Raw genomic sequence first — 27,847 nt, 5'->3', positions numbered from 1 at the left:
CTGGACTTAATTTTCACCTATGAGCCAACGAATTGTATTTTCCATAATTTTCTTACAAAAAACCAGAGTTTACGGTCAAAAACCCTTTTTAGCTCAGATTTTATAGAAATAGTTTTATTTTTTGATCTAAAAATAGACTAAAGTTTCAGATTTGAACCAGAGAATAGTATTTTCCCTAATTTTCTTACAGAAAACTAGAGTTTACGGCAAAAAAGCACTTATTAGCTCAGATTTTATAGAAATAGTTTATTTCTCGATCCAAAATAGACTGTCAGATTCTTTAATATTTTCACCTAGATTGGAAAAGCCTATACTCGAATGTAGTATTTTCCACTATAATTTTCCTTACAAAAAACAAAAAAGAGTTTACGGTCAAAATCCCTTATTAGCTCAGATTTTATAGAAATAGTTTTATTTTTCGATCCAAAAATAGACTAAAGTTTCAGATTTGAACCAGAGAAATGTATTTTCCGTAATTTTCTTACAAAAAACTAGAGTTTACGACCAAAAACCCTTATTAGCTCAGATTTTTCAGAAATAGTTTATTTTTCGATCCAAAAATAGACTTAAGTTTCAGATTTGAACCAGAGTTTTGTATTTTCCATAATTCTCTTACAAAAAACTAGAGTTTACGGCAAAAAACCCTTATTACCTCAAATTGTACAGAAATAGTTTTATTTTTTGATCCAAAAATAGAATTCAGTTTCAGATTTGAACCATAGAATTGTATTTTCCATAATTTTCTTACAAAAAACTAGAATTTACTGCCAAAAACCCTTATTAGCTCAAATTTTACAGAAATAGTTTATTTTTCGATCCATAACTGGACTTAATTTTCACCTATGAGCCAACGAATTGTATTTTTTCCATAATTTTTCTTACAAGTAACAAGAGTTAACGGTCAAAATCCCTTATTAGCTCAGATTTTATATAAATAGTTTTATTTTTTCGAACAAAAAATAGACTAGAGTTTCAGATTTGAACCAGACAATTGATTTTTAATAATTTTCTAACAAAACAACTAGAGTTTACGGTCAAAAACCCTTATTAGCTCAGATTTTACAGAAATAGTTTGTTTTTCGATCCAAAAATAGAATTAAGTTTCAGATTTGAACCAGATAATTGTATTTTCCATAATTTTCTTACAAAAAACTAGAGTTTACGGTCAAAAACCCGTTATTAGCTCAGATTTTACAGAAATAGTTTATTTTTCGATCCAAAAATAGACTAAAGTTTCAGATTTGAACCAGAGAATTGTATTTTCCATAATTTTCTTACAAAAAACAAGAGTTTACAGCCAAAAACCCTTATTAGCTCAGATTTTACAGAAATAGTTTATTACTTAGCTCTGAAAAGCCAGAAATAGCAAACTACCCACCCCAAATTGTAGGTTTCATACAACACACACCTATGAGAGACTAAGAAACCTAGCTCTGAAAAGCCCAAATAGCATCCCAAACTATAGGTTTCAGACAATACAAACCTACAAAAGGCTATGAAACCTAGCTCAGAAAAGTCAAAAATAGCAGACTACACACCTCAAATTGTAGGTTTCAGATAACAAACACCTATGAGAGACTAAGAAACCTAGCTCTGAAAAGCCCGAATAGCATCCCAAACTATAGGTTTCAGATAACAAACACCTACACGATCGCAATGAATGGTACTTGTTATTAGAAAAAACGTCAATTGCCAAAAAAAAGAAAAAAATAACACACGCCATGCTGAATGTGCTTTCAAAAAAACCATCTGGTTGAAAACATGTTTGTTATCATTAACCATTTCCAACGATTGATATTGCTCCAAATTTATAATAAATATCTCGCTTTTGCAATGTGTAGGAACCGGAAGGGAATCCCGCTCGCTTGGAAAGGTACCAAGGGGACATAAGAAAAACGTGTTTAATCACGTGTAGAGGTCCCATAGAATAACACAGGAAGGAACATAAGGCCATAGAATAGCAGGAGAGGGAGCATAAACCCTTAGAATAGCATAGGAAGGAGGATAAACCCTTAGAATAGCATAGGAGGGAACATAAACCCTTAGAATAGCATAGGAAGGAACATAAACCCTTAGAATAGCATAGGAAGAAACATAAACCCTTAGAATAGCAGAGGAAGGAACATAATCCACCCAAATCCATAAGTACATGTTCTGGAAAGGTGCCAAGGAACGCAAGGCAAGCAAATCCATAAGTACATGCTCTGGAAAGGTGCCATGGAACGTAATCCCCCCAAATAGCAGAGGAAGGAACATAAACCCTTAGAATAGCATAGGAAGGAACATAATCCACCCAAATCCATAAGTACATGCTCTGGAAAGACGCCAAGGAACATAAGGCAAGCAAATCCATAAGTACATGCTCTGGAAAGGTGCCATGGAACGTAATCCCCCCAAAAAGCACATGAAGGAACATAAACCCTTAGAATAGCATAGGAAGGAACATATTCCACCAAAATCCATAAGTGGAAAGACGTCTCTGGAAAGACGCCAAGGAACATAAGGCAAGCAAATCCATAAGTACATGCTCTGGAAAGGTGCCATGGAACGTAATCCCCCCAAATAGCACAGGAAGGAACATAATCGGCTAGAAATGGAACTTACTACTCTACTTAAGTCGTCCTCAGAGACATAGTTATTAGATTTTTCGACTATGCTGAACAAAATGGATATCTTAAAATTTTTATCTGGTGACATTGCGAAAAAATCAGCGTGGAAGGGAGCCTAGTTGCCCTCCAATTGTTTTGGTCATTTAAAAAGGGCTCTAGAACTTTTAATTTCCGTTCTTTTGAGCCCTCTCATAACATTCTAGGATCACTGAATCTATACGATCACCCCTGGGAAAAAAAATTAAATAAAAAGAATAAACACGCATCCGTGATCTTTCTTCTAGCAAAAAACACAAAATTTCCACATTTTCACAGATAGAAGCTTGAAGCCTCTACAGTCGGGTTCTCTGATTCGCTGCATCTGATGGTGAGATTTTCATTACGATTCCATGACTTTTAGGGGATGTTTCCCCCTTTTTTTTGACAATAAGGCAATTTTATCAGATCCGTAACTTTTGATGGATGAGACTAAACTCGATGAAACTTATATATTTAAAATCAGCATAAAAATCCAATCCTTTTGATCTATCTATTGGTATCAAAATTCCGTTTTTTACAGTTTCGGTTACTATTGAGCCGGGTCGCTCCTTACTTACAGTTACCACGAACTGTTTGATTATTTGACAAATAGCAAGATTTATATTATTATAGTTAATATCAGGATTGATATTAAAAGCAGACAATATTAAATATTGACAAAAATATAGTCATATACCCTCTCTTTTTTGAAAATTGAAAGCCTGCTCCTTCTTAAAAAAAAAACTGTGCATGTTAATCATATGTATCAATAGAATGTGTAAACAAATATCCTGGTTCATGTATTAAGGCGATGTCATGGGTGCCGGCCGAGAGGAGTGGGGAGGGCATCGCCCCCTGGAAATTTGGGAAAATATATTTGGTACTACATCATCAATATGAACATTTGATAAGATTAATTTATTTCTTTTTAGTCGACCCGTAGTTGGCTTATTGAGTGAGTATATGGTCTAGTACGTTTTCAGTCCCCTTGAAGTCCGTTTTCAGTCCACTTAATATTATTTGATTTATTAAAGTTATAAAAGTAAAAAAATTTATATTTTTTCCAGTAAAGTGCAAATTATGTTCTGGCCTTGGGAAGGCATAGGGGTTTTGAGCCCTACTCATGGTATTTTCAGCTCGTTTTGAGTTTGACACGGTTATTTATTGTAATTTCTGTTGGTTATGGGTTTCATTTATTTACCCATGCTGTAGTAGTTTCACGCTTAGTAGATTATTTGATTTAATTTTTGCGCATTTTTGGTTCAATGGAGTTCTTTACTTTTCTTTGAAAAACCTATTTTGTGGAAAAACTTTTTTTAATTAATTAAATAAAAGAAACACGATTTTTCAACTGAAAGCAAGGAACATCATTAAAAGTTAAAACGAACGGAAATTATTACGTATTATTAAGGGGGGTTGACCCCTCCCCACAACCTCGATCTTCACGCTACAGTTTTTCGGCATTAAAAAAAAAAATTCTTACTGTTCTAATTAAACGACCCTTGTGTTTCAGGACTATTTTTTAAAGAAATAGGACAAAATTTAAACTTCAGCGTAAAGAGCGAGGCGTTGAGGAGGGGGCTACCCCCCTCATACACGAAATAATTTCTGTTCGTTTTAAGTTTTAATGGTTTTTTTTACTTTCAGTTGAAAAAACTTTTTGTTTTATTTAATTTCGGATCGTTTTTTAAATAACGCCAGGATATCTGGCTCCACCTCAACGGAGAAATCCCCCTCTCTTACAGAAATATCAATCCTGGAGAATAAAGAAACTTCTTATATGGATCTTTGCAAATTACCCAGTTACAAAATTTCCCCTGAGAAGTTCACCCCTGCGAACCATCCTCCTCATTTAAACTTGTCCCCGCGCAAAATCATCCCGGTAGAAAATTCATCCTCCCCCCCGAAAAATCTATGCATACTTCCCAATAACAAATACCATACGTAAACAATGGGCAAATTTTTTAACTTAAAAACCTTTCCCCAGGGGCTGAAGGGGGTCATTTTATCCTGTTCCTGAACAGGATAAACCTGTTGAACCTGTTCATTTTATTTAGTTGAATAGACTAATAAAAACAGAGGGTCAGTTTGACGGCTGGATAGTAAGTTTAGATTTTGTTTTTCTTTCGCTATTCTATTTTTTTTAATGTCTGAATATGTATGGAATTTAAGTTCGAGGGGGAGAATTGTCCTGTTATGAAAGAGGAACATTTTACATGGCCGGTATAAAATCAAAATGTGGTACCTATGCAGACAGGATGATTTTTGAGTATCTCTACTCTTTCTATAAACTATTCTAAGGCGTAGGAAATAGCATAAAGACAAGCCTACATCTGTTATAATCTACGGAAGCAATAAATCTTTCTGTAATTTTGGTTTAAGTTTGATTTTCTTTTAAGATTAAATGCATAATAATTAGATACATTATTGATTCAATAAATTGATCCCCATGCCCGAAATCCGTGTCGTTTAAAATTTACAGTATTTTATTTCATTTTGCATGCAATTTAATCGCTCTTTTTATTTGAGAATTTTTTCCTAAAAATAATTAAAAATACTTATTCCTACGAAAAAATATTCTGAAACATATTCCTTGTCACCAGGGTTGCCACCCCTAGTGATTTATCACCATTTCTAGTGATTTTTTTTATGTTGCCTAGTGATTTACTTCGAGCCAGTGATTTATAGTGACTTTTTAGGTAAAACTAGTGATTTTTTCCTAAATTTAGTGATTTTTCACGATATAGCACGTAGATTCATGATTTAATTCAATAAATCATACAAAAAGCTAATTGATAAAAAAAACACAAAATAGTCATTCACTAAGGTTCCTAATATGTTCCAGATTGGCATCTATAAACTATACCGCCTTGGAAACTTCTGATTTCCCACCATATGTCCATATCACATATAGACCCCTAGATCGTTATCATCAAGATAATAGGCGAAGCTAGTTAAGCCCAAAATTGCAAAAATGTTCTATACTTCCTATTTTACAATATTTGCTCACGTCAAATTATCTTCATATTTATGGTTTTTTCTCTGTAATCTATCAGTTCTAAATTCGATTTTCTTCTGTTAAAACCTTTGAAAGTAGAGTGAATGCTAAAATAGCGACCAAGACCACACTGCCTTTCCATAACAAACAACAAAAGTACGAAGAACAATAGGGAAATCTTTTTGCAAGACAGTGGAGATAATTTGAATGAATATTTTAGCGCCATGTCAAAGGACCGTCCTCAGCAAGAAAAAAATATATAAAAAAAAAAAGACACACAGCCACATGCGACCAAGAAAACCAAAAAGCAAAATTTTTCCAAAACAGTCCTAGTACCCTTACTTCAACGAAGTTCCACCAGGACTGATAAAAAGTAATGTAAAACAAGGCGATTCAATGAGATGAAAGAAAAATAAATTAAAAACACGTTCTTATTGCTAATCCAGGCTTTTTGGCAGCTAACCTCAAAGGTCGTTTTGTGACCGGTTCTGTGTTAATGTCTATCGGTTTTTTAAAATATTTTGTAAGATCATTTTTAATTAAATTTGTGTATAGAGCATTTAGTGTATATTCCTCCAAGTCCCTATTTGAGGAAATATTATTATTAATCTGAAGTCTGATTTCAATTGATTCTCGGACTACCTGCTTTATGCCTAGGTCATTGTTAATAAGGGCGGATTCATCAAAAAGTATATTGTGGTTAGAATTTTCAAAAATATGGCTGCCTAATGCAGAATCAGATAAAACAGCGGAAATATTAGAATTTAGAGCTTTGACTATATCCTCTTTATGCTGTTGTATGCGCTTTTCTAAATTCTGGTGTGTTCTACCTACATAATATTTGCCACAATTGCATGGTATTTGATAGACCCCTCTTTGGCGAGTAACTGGGGTTTTATCTTTACCAGAATTTAGAAAATTTATGATTCTAAAATTATTTGTGAATACTAACATACAGATTATTTTTTGTGCAAACTTTTTTAAGATTTGTAGTGATTTTTGGGATGTAGGGGAGGTAAATTATGTTTAAGGGCTTGTCAGAAATCTCACTTGGTAAACTATCATTAATTTTATGGGAATGTCTTTTCAGTCTACAGTTAATTAAACTATAAATAAATGAAATAGGATGCCCATTTCCAAAAAGTATGCCCCTTAGTTAGTTCGGTTCTGCTATGATGTGGGAGTCAGAAAAAATATTTAGGGATCGGCTGACGAGGGATACTACGACTGCTCTTTTAACTTGTGGGGGGTGTTTTGATTTAAAATGCAAATATCTATTATTTTGTGTTGGTTTTCTATAAATAGTAAAATTGAGTTTATCGAAGCTACGAATAACTAATACATGTAGGAATGGGATTTTATTTGCGATTTCGATTTCTAAAGTAAACTGTAAATCTCTATCGTATGTATTAAGGTGATCTAAAAAACCCTTAACCCTTAACCAGATAATTTGTATGACCTAAAAATACTATCTAATCTCCGTAAAGATTCATCCATTATAATAACTAAAGCATATAAAAGCAATTCCTTGGTTGTGTTGGATGCGACAGATTACGAAACAAAAATTTATTCTCATTTAAATGATGAGACAACATGTACAACTAAAGTCCACGATCATACTGATCAATTTGCAAACAAAATTATAAATGAACTAAAAAGTTTAAAACAAAATGGTAAAATTAATCCACAGCTATACAATAAATTTTTCCCCCGCGGTAGCTTTTGCCCAAAGTTTTATGGTCTACCAAAATTACACAAGCAAGGCATTCCTTTAAGGCCCATAGTAGCTTGTACGAAAGCCCCCACATCCAATATTGAGAAATGGTTATGTACAGCCTTTAAACCTTTGCTTTACTCTCAAAAATCATATGTATATAATTCGGTAGATTTAGTGGAAAAACTCAAAAAGGTAAATATCTCAGAAAATACAATTATAAGTAGCTTTGACATTGTTTCAATGTATACAAATATTGATGTCACAGCATCTGAACAGTTATTAGAAAATAAAATCAAAGAAAATTATCACTTAATAGAAGCTTCAGCAGCAGGAATAGACTGTGAAGTCTTAATGACCTTGGCTTTAATTATGCAAGAAATATTCAATGTATTTCCAATTACCTAATTCTTTTTACCTGCAAATTAATTGTATAGCAATGGGGGTTCCCCTCTCTAGGTTACTGGCGAATATTTATATAGAACATACTGAAAATTGAGTATTGGATTCGTATCTTTTAAAACCTATCTTTTGGGGACGCTACATGATGACGTAATTTCACTCTGGAACTATGGGGAAAATGAGCTTAAGGGTTTTTTTATCTCCACTGTCTTGCAAAAAGATTTCCCTATTGTTCTTCGTACTTTTGTTGTTTGTTATGGAAAGGCAGTGTGGTCTTCGTCGCTATTTTCGTCTTGCTTATGGGGAGCAATTGACCAATGATATCTTTTACTTTATTAATTTAGGCAAAAAACACGCTAATATCATTAACCAGCAAAAATTCTTGGAATCTTGCAAAATTGAAAATCTTATTCCCAAGTCTTTAAGATTCAGATTACACTTAAATACCCGGAAAGAAGAGCAATTTTCTCGCACACTACAATTTACAACATTAACACACATCATTAAAGATAAAAAACAAAAAAGATATACTATTTCCTCTGAAAGAAAATTCTTAGAAAATTTTTTATTTGAAAATTTGTCCTCTGTCGATTTTAGCCGTATTAAGTTGGAAGCGTATTAAGATGTGCTCCATGTTGGAAGCAAAGAAGAAGAAGAAGACTTTTTAGTTAGCATATTTGATTTTGTGCTTGTCAAGCTTCGATATAAGACCAGATTGTGATATGTTGTAGGATAAGTAAACGAAGAATTAGGGGAAAAATAACCATATAGGACATGAAAAAACTCAATGGAGGGCGAAAATTCGCTGGACTGAAGAGACATCTGTAGAAGAGAAAAGATGCGTAAATCTTAAGCTGAGGTAGCCAGTTGCATCAGAAGGAACAGACAGTAGCGCCAGCAAATGTTTTTTTCAGGAAGATTTTAGTGAATTTTTTCCTTAGTTCCACCAAAAAAGTCTTTAAGTAATGTCTTTTAAGAAATATCTAACTGAGAATCACTGTAGTTTTATGCAGTTTTTGAATATTACTTACTTTAATACGTTTATATTCGAAAGTTCAGTAAAAGAGTAAGAAAATATGCTCCTAACCTTGAGATAACATTATGTCCCAGTTTACCCCATCATTATGTCCCGGTTATGGAGGGTATCGTGATAACTGGGACAAAACGACTGACTCTAGACTTTTGCCATTTTCAAAAAAAAGCAACAGTGCTAAAAATCGGTAAAAATTTCTGGAGAAACCATAATGTTTAGGCTATCGTTGGGTCTTTGAAGCGTTTAGATAGCTTCATCGGGACAGGAGCAATACCCAAAAGATTTTTTTTTGTCCCAGTTATGGCCGGTCTCCCCTAAGCCAAGAATACCAATTCGGGAAAATAGAGGGAGGAAGCAAGGATTTTGTTCTATTCTCTACCAGGGGAATAGCTCCAGCTTTTTATAGGGGGGGGGGAAGAGAGGTCCATATCCGGATAGTCAAGGGGCATGGGATATATAATAGTTTATTTCTCCAAATTATTAGGGGTACGACACCCCTGTTCTCTGCATAAAGATGCAAAAAGGAATTTCTACAAATTTCAAGGGTAATTTTCGCTTGAGAAGAAACAAAACATCAATCTAATGATTTTGGTTATTTTGACCTAAAATATAGCTGACAAAATCTTTTTTTTAAGTAAATATAGTAAATATAGTTAGAATATCTAGAAGGAAAATAGACTATGTTTAGCTGTTCAAAGAAACTAAATTGTTTGTTAAAACCGTAGAGTAATCGTAATCAAGAAAGGAAAGCTGGACTTTTTTTTTTTTTAAGTTGGTATCATTACCCTGCGATTTCGTTACCTTATGGAAAATTATCGAACAAAGAGAGTGAATGTTCTAACCTGGTTGGTCACTTTGTGTCTACCTATATATATATATATATATATATATATATATATATATATATATATATATATATATATATATATATATATATATATATATATATATATAAATATATATATATATATATATATATAAATATATATATATATATATATATATATATATATATATATATATATATATATATATATACATATATACAGACACACCACCTAGGGTGGGTGGTGCAAGGGGGAAAATTAATTACAGTGCCCCCTTCCCGACTCAAATATAAGCAAAAAAAGCCGAGCCAAAGTAAAAACAAATGTGAGCAAAGTGGCGCCTAGGGTAGTTACCCTGGCTGCACCCCCTAGGAGCAGCTCTGGTTATATACTACGGTACTATAACAAATGAATATCCTCCTATGCAAATCTTTTAATTAAAAACAAGTATTGTAATTAAATATATATAGAATAATTCCCGATGGGTATGCCATTTGGGGTTAGAACAATAGCTTTGTTCGAGGAAGGAGGTAGGAGTTCGAGGAAGAGCTAAAAGCAAAGGGAGTTTGACAAATTCACAACTCACAAACTGTGTTGTGACATTTTTTTTTTTTTCATAGTGAAATGTATATTTTCAGCCGACTAAAGTATAGCCCAAGCATAGTGATATAAGAAAATCGTGACCAAAAGAACAGGACACAAAAAGAGAAACAAATATTACTCCAGAAATATCGTACCTATTCTACGGATAGATATACGCACGTCCGTATAGCCAAAGCAGTATTGATATATGGCAAAACCAATGCGTTTTTTTTGTAACCCCCCCCCCCCAAGAACGATACTCTGGCTACGGACTTGGGGAATGTATTATTATTTCTAGGTAGTTGCCTACATAATTTAGTTCCGTTCGAGGGGACTTCACCTTTGATTTTCGTTTCCGTCTCTTATATTTACACTGATAGAATCTTAGAAAGGATTGCCCCTGTGTGATCATGAGTGATATCATATCACAAATACAACTTAGTACCTCCTAACTCTCACTGGTGGAAACTAGTCCTCATACTTAATACGTCGACAGAGTGTGATATCACAAAAAAAAAATTCTTTTGGGTATTGCTCCAGTCCCGATGAAGCTATCTAAACGCTTCAAAGACCCAACGATAGCCTATACATTCTGGCTTCTCCAGAAATTTTTACCGATTTTTAGCACTGTTGCTTTTTTTTGAAAATGGCAGAAGTCTAGAGTCAGTCGTTTTTTCCCAGTTATCACGATACCCTCCATAACTGGGACATAATGACTGGGTAAACTGGGACATAATGTTATCTCAAGGGTAAGCGCATATTTTCTTACCTTTTACTGAACTTTCGAATATAAACGTATTAAAGTAAGTAATATTCAAAAACTGCATAAAACTACAGTGATTCTCAGTTAGATATTTCTTAAAAGACATTACTTAAAGACTTTTTTGGTGGAACTAGTATGTATGGTATAAGTATGGCAAAACCAATGCGTTTTTTTGTGTAGCCCCCCCCCCCCCTCCCCCAAGAACGATACTCTGGCTACGGACTTGGGGAATGTATTATTATTTCTAGGTAGTTGCCTACATAATTTAGTTCCGTTCGAGGGGACTTCACCTTTGATTTTCGTTTCCGTCTCTTATATTTACACTGATAGAATCTTAGAAAGGATTGCCCCTGTGTGATCATGAGTGATATCATATCACAAATACAACTTAGTACCTCCTAACTCTCACTGGTGGAAACTAGTCCTCATACTTAATACGTTCTGATTTTGGGTGTTCTTACATCCCTCTCTTCAGGTTTATGTCTCCTCTGAAATATATGATTTTGCAACAAATTCACGGCTGCAACTTGTACGAAAAGGGCAAGGTACCTATAACGTTGGATTTTTTAGTCTCAGTTCTATTCATGCATCGAGTCAAAATTCTGATTTACTTAGACTCTTTCTTATATGATCTAAATGTGCTTAGAATGTAGGATAATTATTCTTTTTCCACCAATTTTCAACGGTTTTTTTTTTCAAATGTAAAAAAGGATACAAAGCAAATTAAAAAAAGAGTAATTAGGTAAATGGATAAAGCTGAATCTCCACTATAAAAAGATATAAAATTGTCGTCTTACGTATAAAAAAATATTATACAAAATTGGCACGACAACATACACATTAAAAACCACACCATTTCCACTCAGAGCCTATACAGGCTAAATAGCATTGAAAAACGCCTCCTTAGCAATATTCTCAGTATTGATAAGTCGCCGAAACCTGATAAAACTCAAGAGGGGTTGTTTTATGATTTTCTAATGAGTTTTCTCAACATGGTTTCTTTCCTTGGGAGGAAAGTTCACGTTTGATGTCCCTTGCCGACAATCCCGAGACCACTCTCCGATGGAAATAACAAAATTAGAATACAGTAGTCTCATATCTTTTATTTTATTTCGTGTTGATGTGTTTGGAGCGGTAGCATCAACTGAAGCAGTCACATACGTTGGAATACACTCTGATGGGGGTGGGGGTAAAATTTTAGGGAAGGAGGGACCAAATTCAAAAGAAAATCAAAAGACACATATAAGGAATCAAAGCAAACCGTAAAATCCTCAATATTTTGACACAGCCCACTCTCTTGTACACTTGCGTGATCCGAGGTAGACCCCGGCGCCAAGCCGGCGCATCAACCGAACGCCGCCAACAAGAAGCCCGGTTGACCGCCGCCGGCAGAGGCAGTGGCGTTCGGCTGACTTGGAATTAATACTGCGGCAATTCTTTATTGCATCAACCGCAAAGCCGGAGCTTTTCTCGTATGGTTAAGTATTTCGATTTTTCTGATTAGAAATCAAGCAGAGCTTGCACTATCCCCGAATTTTCGGCGATTTCCCCGAAAAAATTTGGTTCCCCGAATCTCCGAAAAGCACCCAATCACTGTGCCACCCCTAGTGGTTTATCGCTAGTGACTATCCCTGCCAAATGTTACTTTGTATACTCTTATTCTTCACTATTCTCTTGTTTATTAATTGTTGTCCCTTTTGTTGCTTTGGATATAAACCAGATAGATGCAATTGCAATATACACGGTTCGTCATGTGTTGACAAAAGTATCGTGTTTATGAAATTAAATTTAAAAAAAACTAGTTTTTTTTAATGAAAGTAAGGAGCGACATTAAAACTTAAAACGAACAGCAATTAGTCCGTATATGAAAGAATCTGTACCATCCTCAACGCCTCGCTCTTTACGCTAAAGGTTTTTATTGTTTTTAGAAGTAGAGTGGTGAAAAAGAGTCAAACTTTAGCGTAAAGAGCGAGGCGCTGAGGAGGGGATAGTCACTTTCATATACGGAATAATTTCTCGTTTTAAGTTTTAATGTCGCTCCTTTCTTTCAGTTAAAAAACTAGTTTTTTATTTAATTTCTGAGTGTTTTTTTCAACTAATGCAGGTTCGATTTTGGCTGACCGTGCATGAAAAATTAAAACACAATTTGCATATTAATTTTGGGCAGATTTATTCCAGATATGAAGGGTTAGCCCCTTCTCAATATCTTGCTCTATATGCTAAAGTTGTTAACACTTTTAAAAAAAGCTTCCTATTCTAATTAAACATCCCCTGTGTTTCAATTTTAATAAAAGTCAAACTTTAGCGTAAAGAGTAAGGTATTGAGGAGGGGGAAATCCTTCATATATGAAATAATTTCTGTTCGTTTTTTAAATAATGACGGTAAATCTGGCTCATCCTTTATGAAATATATCCCTCCGTTTTACGGAAAACTCCGTGGAAATTTTACCCAACGTAAAGTGTACCTCCATCCAATTCCCTCCTGACAGTTCCTTCCTCGCTGAGAATCCCCCCTCTCTGTAAAATTGCTTGTGGGGGATTCAACCTGAAAATTTCTCCTTAGCATTTTTTCATTGGAATAAGACTTGAATCCCTAATCAGCATCTCGATCACTCCAGAAATGCCCCCTTCCGTGGAAATTAGATCCCAGGAAACAAAACGCGCGGAAAGGAGCCCCCGGATAATTTCCCCCCCGGATAAAATAAAACATTTGGCAGAGAATGCAAGACAATTAAAAAGAATTTCGTATAGTGATTCAGTCAAAATCCCCCCAGTGTAAGATTTACCCTAGAACATTCACTCAACAGAAATTTCCCTCCCCCAGGACGATTTTCCCCTTAGTAATCCACTCCAACCACCCCCCCCCCCTCCCAAAAAATAAATAAATAAAATAGTTGTATACTTCCCACTAACAAATACTATATGTAAACCACAGTTTATATAATTATCCAGTATGATCATTCCCTATCTCACCCATTATAAGAACCCGGACCGGGGTGCGAGTGCTCCGGAGAACGTTTTTGCAGATAGAAACATAAGCGGAATCAGATCTTTTCACGGGTAGACAAGTCAGACGCGAAACAATCGGAAACAAGTGGAAACCCGCTATTACGAATAATGCAATTTGTAACCATTTCTCATTGATTGACGCAAACACACTGATCCATAACTGCACGAAGAAGTGGGAGGAGCTTTTTGTTCGCACCGAGAACGCAGACCAGAAATGATCTGCGATAAGCTTACTGGATAATTATATAAACTGTGATGTAAACAATGGGCGAAGTTCACAATTTGCAGCCCTTCCCCCGGGGACTGTGGGGGGTCCTTTTACACCTAAAGACATAGTTATTAGATTTTTCGACTAAGCTGAAAAAATGGCCGTCTGAAAATTTTTATCCGGTGCCTTTGGGAGAAAATGAGCGTGGAAGGGGGCCTAGTTGCCCTCCAATTTGTTTGTTCACTTAAAAAAGGGCACTAGAGCTTTTGATTTCCATTCGAATGTGCCCTCTCGCGATATTTTGAAACCACTAGGTCCATACGATCACCCCTAGAAAAAACAACAACAAAAACTAACAAATAAACACGCATCCGTGATCTTTCTTCTGGGAGAAAAATAAATACAAAATAAAAGAGGATTTACTCAAAACCTATCCATAAGAACCATAGCTCTTGCTCTCCCCCTCCTCCCCAATAAAAAAAACGAGCAAGGTATTGATGAGGGGGCAACCCCCCTCATATCAAAAATGATTTCTGTTCATTAAGTTTTGATGTTGCTTCTTACTTTCAGTTGAAAACAAGTTTTTTTGTTTTATTTAATTTCAGATCGTTTTAAATAATGCCGCGAAGTCCGGCTCCCCTTACATCGAAAATTCCTTCCCTCCACGAAAAACTCCTGCACGGAAAATTCTTCCTAAGTCCCCCCTATAGGCCCCGCCGCCACCGGCATTCCCTTATCGGCGCGGCGCCGGGGTCTAATTCGAGATTCCATATTTGAGACAGAAAAAAGAAAAAAAAGAAAAAGAAAAAAAGATCAGCCCTGATGACATTAATACGATTACGCACAGAGTCACCAATGCTAGAGAGCTTCCACATATTAGGCATCGTTGCACGTAAGCCGGTCTTGTTAACGACGTCGTATTGAGAGTCGTTAACCCATCATGGTATCGGATTACATTACGATATATCCATTTCACTTCATATAGCCAAAAGTTTCGAAATATGCCCCCAGGGGGAACGCAACCCATACATCTTTAGGGGTGAGGTTCCCGACTTATTCAGCATTCTTCATAGATACATTTTAGTAGAAAGATTGGCATGTTGCACATACTTAAACCAAATTCTCGCAAATAACTTAAATGCGTTTGATTAGAAACGCAAATTGCGTACTAGGCCCTTCCATCCCGCCTGCTTCATCATTAATTTTTAGTAGAAAGGTAGACTTTTTGCATTTTGTTGAAGCTGGAACCGTGCAAAAACATTCAATTTCAGTAAAATTACGATTGAAGCCCAAACCGCATGCTGATATGAAACAAAACGAGCTAAGTACTCATTCAGTGCCGGTCCAAAAACAAGCTACGGCGTGACTTGGTACAAAAACAAGTAAAATCCTGACCCACATTGGTGTCAATTGCTGTGGAAAGAGGGCAGGGCGAAACATTGGCCCTCCATTTTTTGTCCCTCTTCACCTAGATTTTTGAAATACCTTTTTTCGGTATTTCAATGAAAAACAGATTTTTCGGGCCCTTCCATTGAAAAAAAATAATAATAAAAAATTGCCCCCCTCCCCTATTTTGAAATTATGTTTAATTTCCGAGAATTGACACAACTGCTGACTCAATGTAAAGAACAAAGTTAAATCAAGAATCGGTATAAAAGGAGTGACTCGGTGAGAAAATAAGGGTCTTTACATTCTTCAAATTTTCTTCCATTATTGAAATCTTCGGATGTTGTCCATTAATTCCCATTTCTTTTCTTTCTTCTAATATAATTTCCTTTCTTGTTTTGAATCTTGACTGCCTTAAATAATAAGCGATATAAACGAGCTTAAAGCCGTCTAATTACCTCCTAGACATAATCGGTAGTGTCGGTAACACTTATCAACCAATAGCTAATCTGATAACTATGATGTGACGCTAACATATGAGTTTGAAAACGAGTAACAGTTTCCTCTTAGAGGGAATACTTACAATCAGAAGAGATTTGAGCAGAAGTGCAATACATTATTTATTTTATAAATTTTTAGTCTAAATTTTTTTATTATTATTACTTTTTCAGCCTTTAAGAGTGGCAGTATTTGTATCTCTTAGAACTAAAATGTAAACTGAAAAACGAAATTCTCAACGCTAAGTAAGAGCTTCTTATTGGCCACTAAAAATTGTAAGATTCATACATGGACTAGTTAATGCAACAACAAATGGTCGTATATCATGTATAAAAAAGAGATCTGTTTACAACAAAAATTTTAAAACTGAAAAAAGAAAACCTGAAACGTTTGAACCTGAATAGAACGACTATCGAAAGTCAGAAAAAATTCCCTGATAGAACAAGTCTCTCGCAACTATAAATCTGTGTTTGAACCAAGAGTAGACCTAACAGGAGACGTGTAATAAATCCACTGGTTTTACCAATCGAAACAGTAGGGGTTATCGTCAATGTCGTGTTCAAAAACCTTTTTCCCGCAACATTTTTTAGGTCTTGTGTCATATTTGACATATTCATACTTTTTAGACAAACACAAAAAGTGCTTAGGCGAGATCAGCAGGGGAAGGAAGGTTCAATAACACATTGATCGTTCTTACCTACACCGCCCTGCTTACCCTCCTTTTGAGAACCAGAAAGCAAATGGCTTTTGCAATACCTTAGAAGCATTGAAATATCAGATACAACCTTTAGGTTTGACACCGAGAATAAAATCATAGTTGGTAAATAAATCGAAATCGACTGTTTGCACGGAATATAGACTGAGCTTGAACAGCTGAGTAGGTCAAAACGAAATATAATACATGATATATATATATATATATATATATATATATATATATATATATATATATATATATATATATATATATATATATATATATATATATATATATATATATATATATATATATATATATATGGTACTGGTGCATTATACCTAACACACGAAAGAAGTCAAGTTTGGTTAATGCTAATGAAATAAAATAAAATAGGTTGAATATATAATAGTTTAGAAACAAATTTGGGCTATATATTTACACGTTAGGGGTGTGGGGGTTAAAGCATAACATATATTAAATAAGTAACCTAGCCTAGGTACCTTCCCCCCCTAAACCCCCCCAAAAATCATTTGAATATTGTAAACTCAATGAGAAACCACGCTTTGCCATCAATTTATCTAGCAAATACCCGTTTGTCTGCTTTTATGTCTGGTTTCCTTGTACAGTCTATAGCGCTGGTTTAGTTATAATGCACAAGTACCTATATATATATATATATATATATATATATATATATATATATATATATATATATATATATATATATATATATATATATATATATATATATATATACATATATATATATATATATATATATATATATATATATATATATATATATATATATATATATATATATATATATATATATATATATATATATATATATATATATATATATATATAACCAGAAAGTATTCTATTTCTGCTTTCTTCTACAAGCCAAGTCAAAAAACAGTGCGTCTCAACGTGACGATTGGTGACTAGACGAAACTATTCTGCTATAAAAGAACAGTTGCAATGATTATTTGTTTAGAAAAAATGGTTTCTGTACAGTCAAACAGTTTTCTTAAAAGTTCACAGGCAAAAATATTCACGGAATCCTGCACAAAGAAAAAAAAAACAGGGACCCCCCGCCCCCCCCCCCCCAAAAAAATGACTGCATAATAATAATAAAAAAAAATGTTTCAAATTTAGTTCCAAGTCGCTTGCAGGCTTCCTCCAAAGAGAAATTCATCGAGACTCCTGTTAAAATTGTGACTGTGTACCTATGTGTAGAAACAAAAAATTTCCATGTGTGGAAAAATAAAACAATTTATCGAAGTTACTGTCTTTTAAATCGCGTTTATCAGGAGCTTTTTAAATGTCCCTCTTAGCCTCATATTCTCGGAGTTTATTTAGGGAGAATGATCAATCAATTTATTTTCTTCAAACATTGGTTTTGTGACAGACCCTCAAAGCATGGTTAAAGAAAGGAATTCACTTACCATCCGCGTTGACAAAGACGAACAAGCTGATCAAAACGGCAACAATTGCACCAATACTTGTCTTCATATTGAATACCTAACGAGAAAAACAAATAAAAAAAAAACCTCGAATACTACCTTGGAAGGCCAATAAGTTTGGTAACCAAACCGATATCACTGATTAGAAAAGAAATGCTTATTTGTCACTCTTCTGTCCTATTACACCTCGAGTCATGGAAAATTCCACGATTTTCTTAGCACTCTCCCTTGATTAAATTCTGCGAAAGAGGTATTTTTACCTGAGAAAATATGATGCCTTCACCTAATTCCACAGTAATGAAAGGCAAACAATGAAAATTACAAGTCTTAGGATGATACACTATTACGGAAGATTGGCGAATATCCAAAGTGGTTGATAAAGAGCATCTAAACTGGGTTAACTATGGATGCAGCAATCTCGACACATTTTCTAACCTTAGACAACGTGATATCCAGTGTTGTGAAGCTGAAATCACAATAATTCTGTTGAATAGGATATAGACTACAATGCTATGTAAGATTGACAAATATCCAAACCGGTTGATGCCGAATATCTAATTTGACGAATGCGGCAGGACTGACAGATATTCTAAGCTTAGATAACGTGCTCTGCAGCGTTATAATGCACACTTTGGAATGATTCCGTAGAATAGGATATAGGCTACACTTTTCTACCGATTAGCCGAACGTTCAAGACAGAGAACAAAAAATGCTGGATTTTGGTTATTTGGATCCAGTTTCGTCTACCCAATACAGATATTTTTGTAAGTGGATAAATTAGGCCTATGATGGTAGTAGCAGAAAAAATATCATAACTTCACTTATTTCTAGAAACATGAAACGCAAGCAATAAACTTACTGACGATTTATCAGTTCTAAATAGACCACTGTATTAAGTAACGGTGTATTATCTAGCCTTAGTATATATCTGGGGTTTGATGGACATGAATATGGCGTCTTATCTTTGAATCCCGGGACTGAATCGGCTAAATGCTTAGATTGCTCTCCAGAACTTTCTTCAAATATTTCAACTAATGCTCAATTTAAGCTTGTCTTCAATTTTCCTAACTTTTTGGTAAATCAAGACCTGTTTCAAGGTGACACCTGTTTAAGATTGATGTTTAATCAGCAAGTTAGAAAATTTACCAGAGTTCCTTACACTCGTCATCAAAATTGAGTCACCTCCTTCAAATATTTTCAACTACCTGGATAAAGGCTATTTAAATGTATCCAGTTCAGGATTGGGTAAATCCAAGTACAAATTGAAATCCTTTTAATAAGTATTTGATATTTAACTGAATTTATAGAAATGAAACAAAACAGTTCAAGGCAGGCTGATTTGCTTTCCGAAAAATAAAACACTAGCCCCGATGAATGAAAAGTTAAAACAAACACTGAAGTCTTGATATGTATTAATGACCCTTTGGCACCCGTTAGCACGTTACAAAGTAAGAGCATAGACCGTTTCAACTGAGTGCCGAACTCTTATTTCAGTACATAATGACATATCAGTACATATTCTCATATTGATGATCATCATCTTCACAGAAAAACTCCTTTATAATATACCATAACCAAATACAACTTGTCCATTGAGTTTCTGCAAACAGAATGTCTTTGGCACACGATTATCATCATACACAAGACTAAGAAAGCTTATGCCAGGCCTAGGATCAAATTTCACTGAACATATTTATGATAATGATCTGTCAGAGAAAGAAACATTCACAAGGTATCAAGCGACTGTTCATTAAGCTCCTGGGAACGGAATGTCTTCATCACCTTGAAGCTATAACACGATAGAACACCTCAATGATTTCAATCTATGTAAGCATGGTCAATCGAATCCTCCAAATCTTCGACTTTGTCCCCGCCCTTCATCTCCTAAGACGAAATCTTGTCAATTTCTATCCGCCTGGGCGAATCTACTTTCATAAATTTCTACCTATTTCAGCAGAAATCCTCAGAACTAATCTTTCATCGAGAATTTTCTCTTTTATGAGCTAAAGACAGTATTATTACGCCCGAATAGATATGTATAGTCTTATTCGATATACGAATGCCAAACAGCTTAATTTGTTATCGATAAAAACCCAGTTCCAAATCCACATAAAAAAGAAGGAAATTGGATTAATCTTTTATGTGTAATTCCTAGTCTTAAGTGAGATCTTCACTAAACGAGGACGTAAAACCTCGCTTCATAAACGTAACAAGTTCGTGAGAAATGACCGTGCACCACCTCAAAATGTACCAACGAATACTAGAGCTAATGCTCCGAACAAAGAAACCTTATATCCCAATTCAAAACAATATATAACAGAGATAATCTTATGTGGTCAAATTTGACATTCAAAGCGGGCTTCCACGAGATGAGAGATTCGAATTAAAGAGCGTCGAAATACTGAACTGTTAACACGTAAAGCTTATTCAATGCACAGGAATTCTTTGTCCAATCAGTCAATTTTGGTATCCTAATTCGAGGCTTCACTAGTAGTGAATGTTACAACTTATCTTAAAGCGTTCGTCCAAAGCGATCTTAATACATTAAGAATTGTCAATTCGTAGACGGATTATAATAGCTAATGTTATATCACAGGTAATGTTAACATTAGTATTACATAGAAATTCTATGTTCGAATTCATACAAAATAGGTGTAAAACAAAAGCAATTTCAAAGACTTCTTGATAAGAAGTCGCCGTAACAAAAGCAAGCTGATGACTAGCTTTCTAGAAATATATAAGAGCAAATTTCAATCCTCGCTTCCCTGCGCGAAAAAGGAAAGCTCCAGGAGTTGAGACTATGAGAGGAATATGACCAATTATAAAAAGCTCTAATGAAAGGTTTAAGACCAAATAAAAGAAGATCAGCTATTTGACAAAGTTTTGTGAAAACTTCACAAGAAAATCCACTACCTTAATCCTAGAGGCATGATGAAACGCGGGCCATCTCGAAGTAACAATTCTCAACTTCTTCATCCCCCCAAAATCTATTTTACTTAATTGGTACTTGGTTACTATATGGGCCTTAACAAGGAAACCAGTCACGAAAAACCCATTTTTGACGGGTTAATTCAAGAGACCGCTATAGTGTAATGCAATACATAATGTGGTTTTCATTGCGTTACGATATTTAAACTGTTGTCTTTTGGAGTTCAGGGTTAGATTAGGCTAAGCATATATGCTATGCTTTGTCCCCCAATCCCCCTAATGTGTAAATATATAGCCCAAATTTGTTTCTAAATTATTATATATTCAACCTATTTTATTTTATTCATCAGCGTTAACCAAACTTGACTTTTTAGAAAGGCCCATATAATGCACAAGTACCAATTAATTTACGTAATAACCCATTTTACACGATTTCCTTATCCAACCGATATTACACAATGTAAATTTTCCAGGAAAGATATGAGTTCTGAGTTTTTGTTCTTTGCGACTATTTTCAACGACGATTTTACATCCATGTGTGCAGGAATTTATTGTAGAAGTGAGGCGTATAGAAAAGCAGAAAGTGAAAAGTATGGACAATTAAGGCAATAATCCCAGTCATCATGATATTTTGAGGAGTATGGATTCCAAGTGCTCTCCCCCTCCCATCTGTATAAGCGTCTGGTTGTTTTTATAATATAAGTTTTATTAAGCCCACGAAATAAAGCAAGTTTAGGTACTGGTGCAATATATCTAACACAGCGCTATAGACTGTACAAGGAAATACAAATGGAAACCCGTTAAACGGGTATTTGCAAGAGATAAATGGATTGCAAAGCGTGATTGCTTATTGCGTTTACAATATTTAAACTGTTGTTTTTTGGGGTTTAGGGGGGGGAAGAGGTACTTAGGTTAGGGTAGGTTACGTATTTAATATATGCTATGCTTTGTCCCCCAATCCCCCTAATGTGCAAATATATAGCCCAAATTTGTTTCTAAACTATTATATATTCATCCTATTTTATTTCATTAGCATTAACCAAACATGACTTCTTTCGTGTATAGCGGCGTGTTAGATATAATGCACCAGTAACCAAGTTTATCAAATTGTCTGCTGTATATACAAAAAAAAAATGATTTAATACAAAGGAGATCCGATGCATCAAAAAAAAAAAAAAAAAAAAAAAAAAAAAAAAAAAAAAAAAAAACAGCCTATCTTCAGAAGCAAAAGATATGCAAAGAAATAAATCAATATTTCGAGAGTTTTTGGACATAAAGCCAAATTAATTTTTAAGACCAAATTGGCTAATGAAGACGAAAAAGAAAAATCTGAGTATTTTGTATCGTTAAAAACGAGCGAAGGACAATATTTGCAAAATAAATGCCAGATATGTCAGGCCGATGATAATTTCTTTGTCTCGTTCATTTCTCTTCTTTATCTATCATTTTGTTTGCTATTATCGGCGGTATCTATATTTTTGTGCATTAAAATCACAGTATTTTCTTGGTCATATAAAGCAGCTCCATCGAACGTGTTGAATCAGGAACATATGTTAGAAATTTTCCAGGGGGAGTGGGGGTAACTTTGAAAAAACAAAACAGGTGAATTATTAAAATATACACGAAACTAAAGGTATATTGGTAAGAATCTTGAAATTTTAAGGGGGATATAGGCCCAGATACCCCCTGCGTATATTCTGCGCTACACAAACCTATGTGTCTCTTCACATCTTAAATACAAACTTTCTTCCTTGCATAGTCTACTGATAAAGTTATTTAAAGGAGATACTAATGAAAAAGTAAATTGCAAAATTTGTAGCCCTCTTAAATTTAAGAAGGTTCAAAAGCTTCAAAACCGGAACCGACTACTGTCTTTCTCGGATAAGAAAAACGCAGAGAAGAGCCGGGTCGTACACCCTTCCCCTTTTGTCCCTCCAGAAACTTCACACATAAACAATTTTCCCAAGTTCTACCCTTTTCCGTAGTCTGCCTGTTCTGCTTTTACTTTTTTTTGATAGCCGTCTAATACATTAACATTCCCGCCAGATCACATTCCACCCAATAAATGATACTTCTTACATCCATCAGTGTTCCACGCTCAAACGTAAAAAAAAACAGTTTCTTTCACATACCCATATTGGGCATGACTGAAGACACCACTCCCTAAAAAAAAAAATCGCCCTGAAAATATACTTTTTTGTCATAACAACCCCCCCCCCCTTCTCTAGTAAAATCCTGTTACCGCCCAACACTAAATCTGTAAGTAGGCTAATAAAAAAAAAACGGAAATAAGGAAAGCTGAATTTAGTGCCAGATAAATAATTCAAAACAATAAGAGCGCGCTACAAATTTCGTTGGTATATCGAGCTTCGTCCATATTACCTTCATCAAATTGGCTAACAATAATTTAATAAAGACTTACTACAATTCACGCTTTGGCTACAATCATTAATTGAAGTTTGAAAGCATTTAAACGGACACGAATGACAGAAAGTGTGGGACGCCAGCATTTAACCAGCTGTCCCGGTTCAAAAATTATGTGGTGGGTATGTCTTGATTTCCATACCCTGTTAACGACAGCATTGCTCCCGCTAACGTGCCAAATTCGGCAACCACCCTTTTAGTTATCAACAAATGTCGTCCCGATTTATATATAAAGAGAATAAAGAAGTGTAACAGAGCAGAAATTGAAAATAAAACGTTTCCCTTTTAATAAAAGACTAGGTTTTATTAACTATACATGTAAATATACCATCCAAAATTTTATTCAACAAATGAAACAGCCAAAAGAATCAGTATGGCTGTCCAAAAAACAAAGAACTTGCAGAAAAGAAGAAAATTGATCCGGAATTGGGAAGTGATACAGTGGCGTAGCCAGAGGTATTTTTCAAACAGTCCTAAATATTCGAAACGGAGACTGCGGAACACAACCAAATTTATTGCTAAGTTCAAGAATTACAATATAAGATACTAATGGAGCTTTTTACAGTGTAATTCAGATTAAACCGGAGCTTTCCACAACCTGCCATTTTTACATAAATGAGTTTTTCTGAACTTTTTTTTTTTTTTACTTAAACAAATCCATCGTTTGTAAACATTTCCCTGATGCTTTGTCTGAAAAAATTGTAATCACCTTTTTTGTAACATCAACAGTTTTATCATGATTTTTTTTTCTTCCAAAAACCAGAAATTCCGTAAAAAAAACCCATCAGAACAAATATCATAAAAATTACGAAGAGCATAAACAAAGTGATGGCATTTGAGCTTGGCATAAATATGTTGTTACTTAAACGAAACACACCCAAAAAATGAAGTTAGATTAATCCTAATGAAATAAAACCTTCACATAATTTTTAGTTTATATAATAATATAATTTGGGCTATCTGTTTGCACATTAGGGGGTGGAAGTAAAGTATTCAGACAGCACCCCTAACCTAAACTAACAGAACCTAACCTACCCCCCCCCTTAATGTGCTAAAATATAGTCCAAATCACAAAAGCCCAATGCGTTCTATCACTCATCACTTGTCTTTGTGGCTGTGAAAACGGTTTTCTGAGATATAATCTAAGCGTAATCTTGAGCGTTTCGTTTATTCAACAAGTAGCAATAAACTTTCCTTGGTGATTTGATTATTGTTTAAGTAAAAATTCCTAACTATCATTAAAAAAAGAATACGATTATACAGGTTCCTTAGCAATTAAAGTAAAAAAAAATCGGTTTTGAGAAAGAATTTCTGAATTCTGAAGAAAATCAGAAAGAGTTTCTAAGAAAAGAATTTTGCACAGGTTCTTAAAAACAATTTTTAAAAAGCTTTCTTCGTCAGTCTTGCCTCCGTTTTCAGTAATATCTTGTTAATTTGTACAGTGTCACGACTGTAACATGAATTTACAAAATGTTCAAAAGGCAGTAATTTGCCGATTTTATCAACTTTTATACAGAATTTCTACCATTTCCACAATTATAAAAAATTATTTTTTTAATTATACAAAATTATTACCATTCATAAAAAGTTCATTGAATATAAAAATTGTTTTCGGAATCACACTTAAAATTTTACTTAACTTACAAAATAGCGTACTGTAACTTAGCCATTTCACCAATATTTTATTGAATTTACAAAATAATTCGTCGCAAGTTTATTAATCTACAATTATTTGCTTAGGTTAATATGAGTTTTGTGGAGCTAATTTATTAAACTGATTTGCATAATAGTCATGGATGATCTTGATTTGTAAACCATGAATATTGTTGACAAATTTACCAAGGCCGTATCCAGGGGGGGGGGTTACCCGGTTTGAACCCCCCCCCCCCCCAAAAAAAAAATTTTTTGACCGAGTCAAAAATAAGTCAAAAATTAGTAAAATCTAGGTAAAAATCAGTAAAATTAGTCGAAAACTGAGTCAAAAATTAGTAAACCCCCCCCCGAAAAAAATCCTGGATCCGCCCTTGAAATTTACAAAAAATTAAGGTCCACGCTGGTACTTATTGAAAAAAAGAACTTGGTTTGGATTGATTCGGATTACAATTCGGACTCTTTCAATAAAAAATAAAATAAATAAAAAACCTTAACCAAAGCCAAGATTGACCTTGATTATAAAAAACAGCTATATCTTACTTTCTAATTTATGAATATCAACAAAACAAAGAAAGAACTGCATACTGGTAATATTACAAAACAGACTGAAATTAGGCATAGACGTCTAGGGAAAAAAAAGATGACGGGATGGGATAGGGGCATGGTATACAGAGCCCAGCCAGTATTTCCCTTGAACAATCGTTGATGTGAAACATGATTGTTAAATTCTATTTTAGCATATAGTGTCTCAAACCACTTGCCCGTTATTTTCCTTGGAGATAGAACATCAGACCCAATAATTATACTTTCACTTCTCTACAGGGACACCTACGACGAGGGGACACAGACTTCTCAACGTCTGGTGTACATCTCGAAACACCACGCGTGCCGCAAAGCTCTGCTGTGCTTAGCACAGTTCCACCATGCTTGGCACAGGCTCTAAAACGCTTCGCACCAAAAAATCTTAGAACAGTTCCGCCACGCCACGCTTGGCATGTGCCACCTGGCGTACACAATTTCTGAGAGTGACCCTCGAAGTACGCAGGAAAGGGGGCATTCATCCCGATACCTTATCTCCAAGACTAAAAAAAAACATGTCCGATTAACGCCTTTGAATGCTGCATTATCAGCTTGATACTTAAAACAACCCCCTCCTCAGAACAAAAACGTTTGTTTATGTGTGTACATATGCCTCTGTTCTGGCCTTCGGTGTGCACAAGTGACCCGGTGCATAGCATCTTTGAGATCAAACATCACTCTTGATTTCAATATGAAATTCTCAACAAGTCAAATTAAGCATCATCTAACTATTTCTATGTGTTAATAATGCAAAATGAATAAAACAGACACCGTCTGGGGGAACACGACTGATGTCAAGATCAGGATCGGTCCTCATCAATCAACAACATCATTTTAACGAAATGTCTAGCTTCCCTCATTCAATCTGAAGCGGATGGAATCCAACAAGAACCTTCACAAAACAGAGTTTATCTTTTACCTCGGGTGTAAATTGGATGTAGCTATGTAGACAGTCTCTAATCCACAAAACAAAAACAGTGAATTAAAAGCAGAATCTTACTCCCAGAGCGAATTTTCTGTAATAAGGAAAACTTGCATTCGTTTCCTTTTCCTCAACTCACCGACTTTTTGTCGCTCTTTTTTGTTTGTCACATAAATTTGTGAACCATTTTTAGACCACTTCCGATGTTTAATTATTTCCAAATTTTATCAGTATTATGCGCTACGATTACATTGCCATAATACGACAAAAAACAATATAAACGGGTGATTGGACACACTAAAAAATATAAAGCAAACACTACTTATACGAGACTTGATAGTGAAGCGGTAGAGAAGAATAAAGAGTTAAATATTTATCTACTTTATTGAATCTGTTTGGTAGAATTGCTTAACATTAAACATTTCCAAAGCACTTGATAGTTTAAAGCTACTGGGAAGAGCTTTTTAGTCCTGATTTTTACACAAACCATTCTTCTATGTTTTATCATTCGATTCAATTGTACCAATACCATTTGAAGTCAATCCTTAAGGACACCATAGACGATCAATCATTTTGACCAAAAGCTTCCATCAATCAATTGATCAAAGCATGATTACCGTCTAGGAGCCTGTTTGACGATTGAGTCAAGCCTTGATGGTGATTGATAGAAAATTTGAATGACTCAATCGGTTCCGAGACGGTCAATCATGCTTTAATCAATTGATTGACGGAAGCTTTCGGTAAAAATGATTGACCGTCTAGTGTGTCCTTTATAGCCTAGTGGAACTAGCAGCTATGCTTGTCGGACGATACGCATAAAAAAGAAAAGAAATACCACAGCACATACTCTTTTGTGAGAACCGTAAGATTTTTTCCCCTCTCCCCCAGCACAAAACTTAAAGAGACCTTGCCCCCTCCCCCCTCGATAAAATGTTACCTCGCAAAAAGCAGAGGTATAACCATCAGATAACTGCAAAAACCCAAAAATATTGTTCCTTAACTAAAGCTTTTATTAAAAGGGAGGATGAGTCCTTCGGATCGATCTTAGGGCAAGGGTATAATACTCATCTAGATGTTAACAAGGCAAAATGAACCATATGTATACATCTGGGTAAAATAAGACTA

At 34.8% G+C, this 27,847-nt stretch overlaps 1 protein-coding gene and 1 non-coding gene across 2 annotated transcripts in view; both read right to left on the bottom strand.

Annotated features, from left to right (window-relative positions):
- LOC148947084 (roundabout homolog 2-like) overlaps window positions 1–27,847 on the bottom strand; it is a 150,849-nt gene that overhangs the window by 36,438 nt on the left and 86,564 nt on the right. The window contains exon 3 of the mRNA XM_089096507.1: window positions 18,199–18,274. Coding sequence (XP_088952633.1) covers window positions 18,199–18,274 — 76 coding nt within the window. The remainder of the gene's footprint in view (window positions 1–18,198; window positions 18,275–27,847) is intronic.
- On the bottom strand, window positions 23,641–23,767 carry LOC148947085 (U11 spliceosomal RNA). The gene has a single exon (XR_016142489.1). It is a non-coding gene; the product is annotated as a U11 spliceosomal RNA (small nuclear RNA).

Source organism: Artemia sp. Qi Xiang Cuo, chromosome 11, assembly GCF_049724085.1.
Source record: "Artemia sp. Qi Xiang Cuo chromosome 11, ASM4972408v1, whole genome shotgun sequence".
Taxonomy (NCBI): domain Eukaryota; kingdom Metazoa; phylum Arthropoda; class Branchiopoda; order Anostraca; family Artemiidae; genus Artemia; species Artemia sp. Qi Xiang Cuo.
Note: the sequence above shows the minus strand (reverse complement) of the source record. Positions and strands in the feature narration are given on the sequence as shown.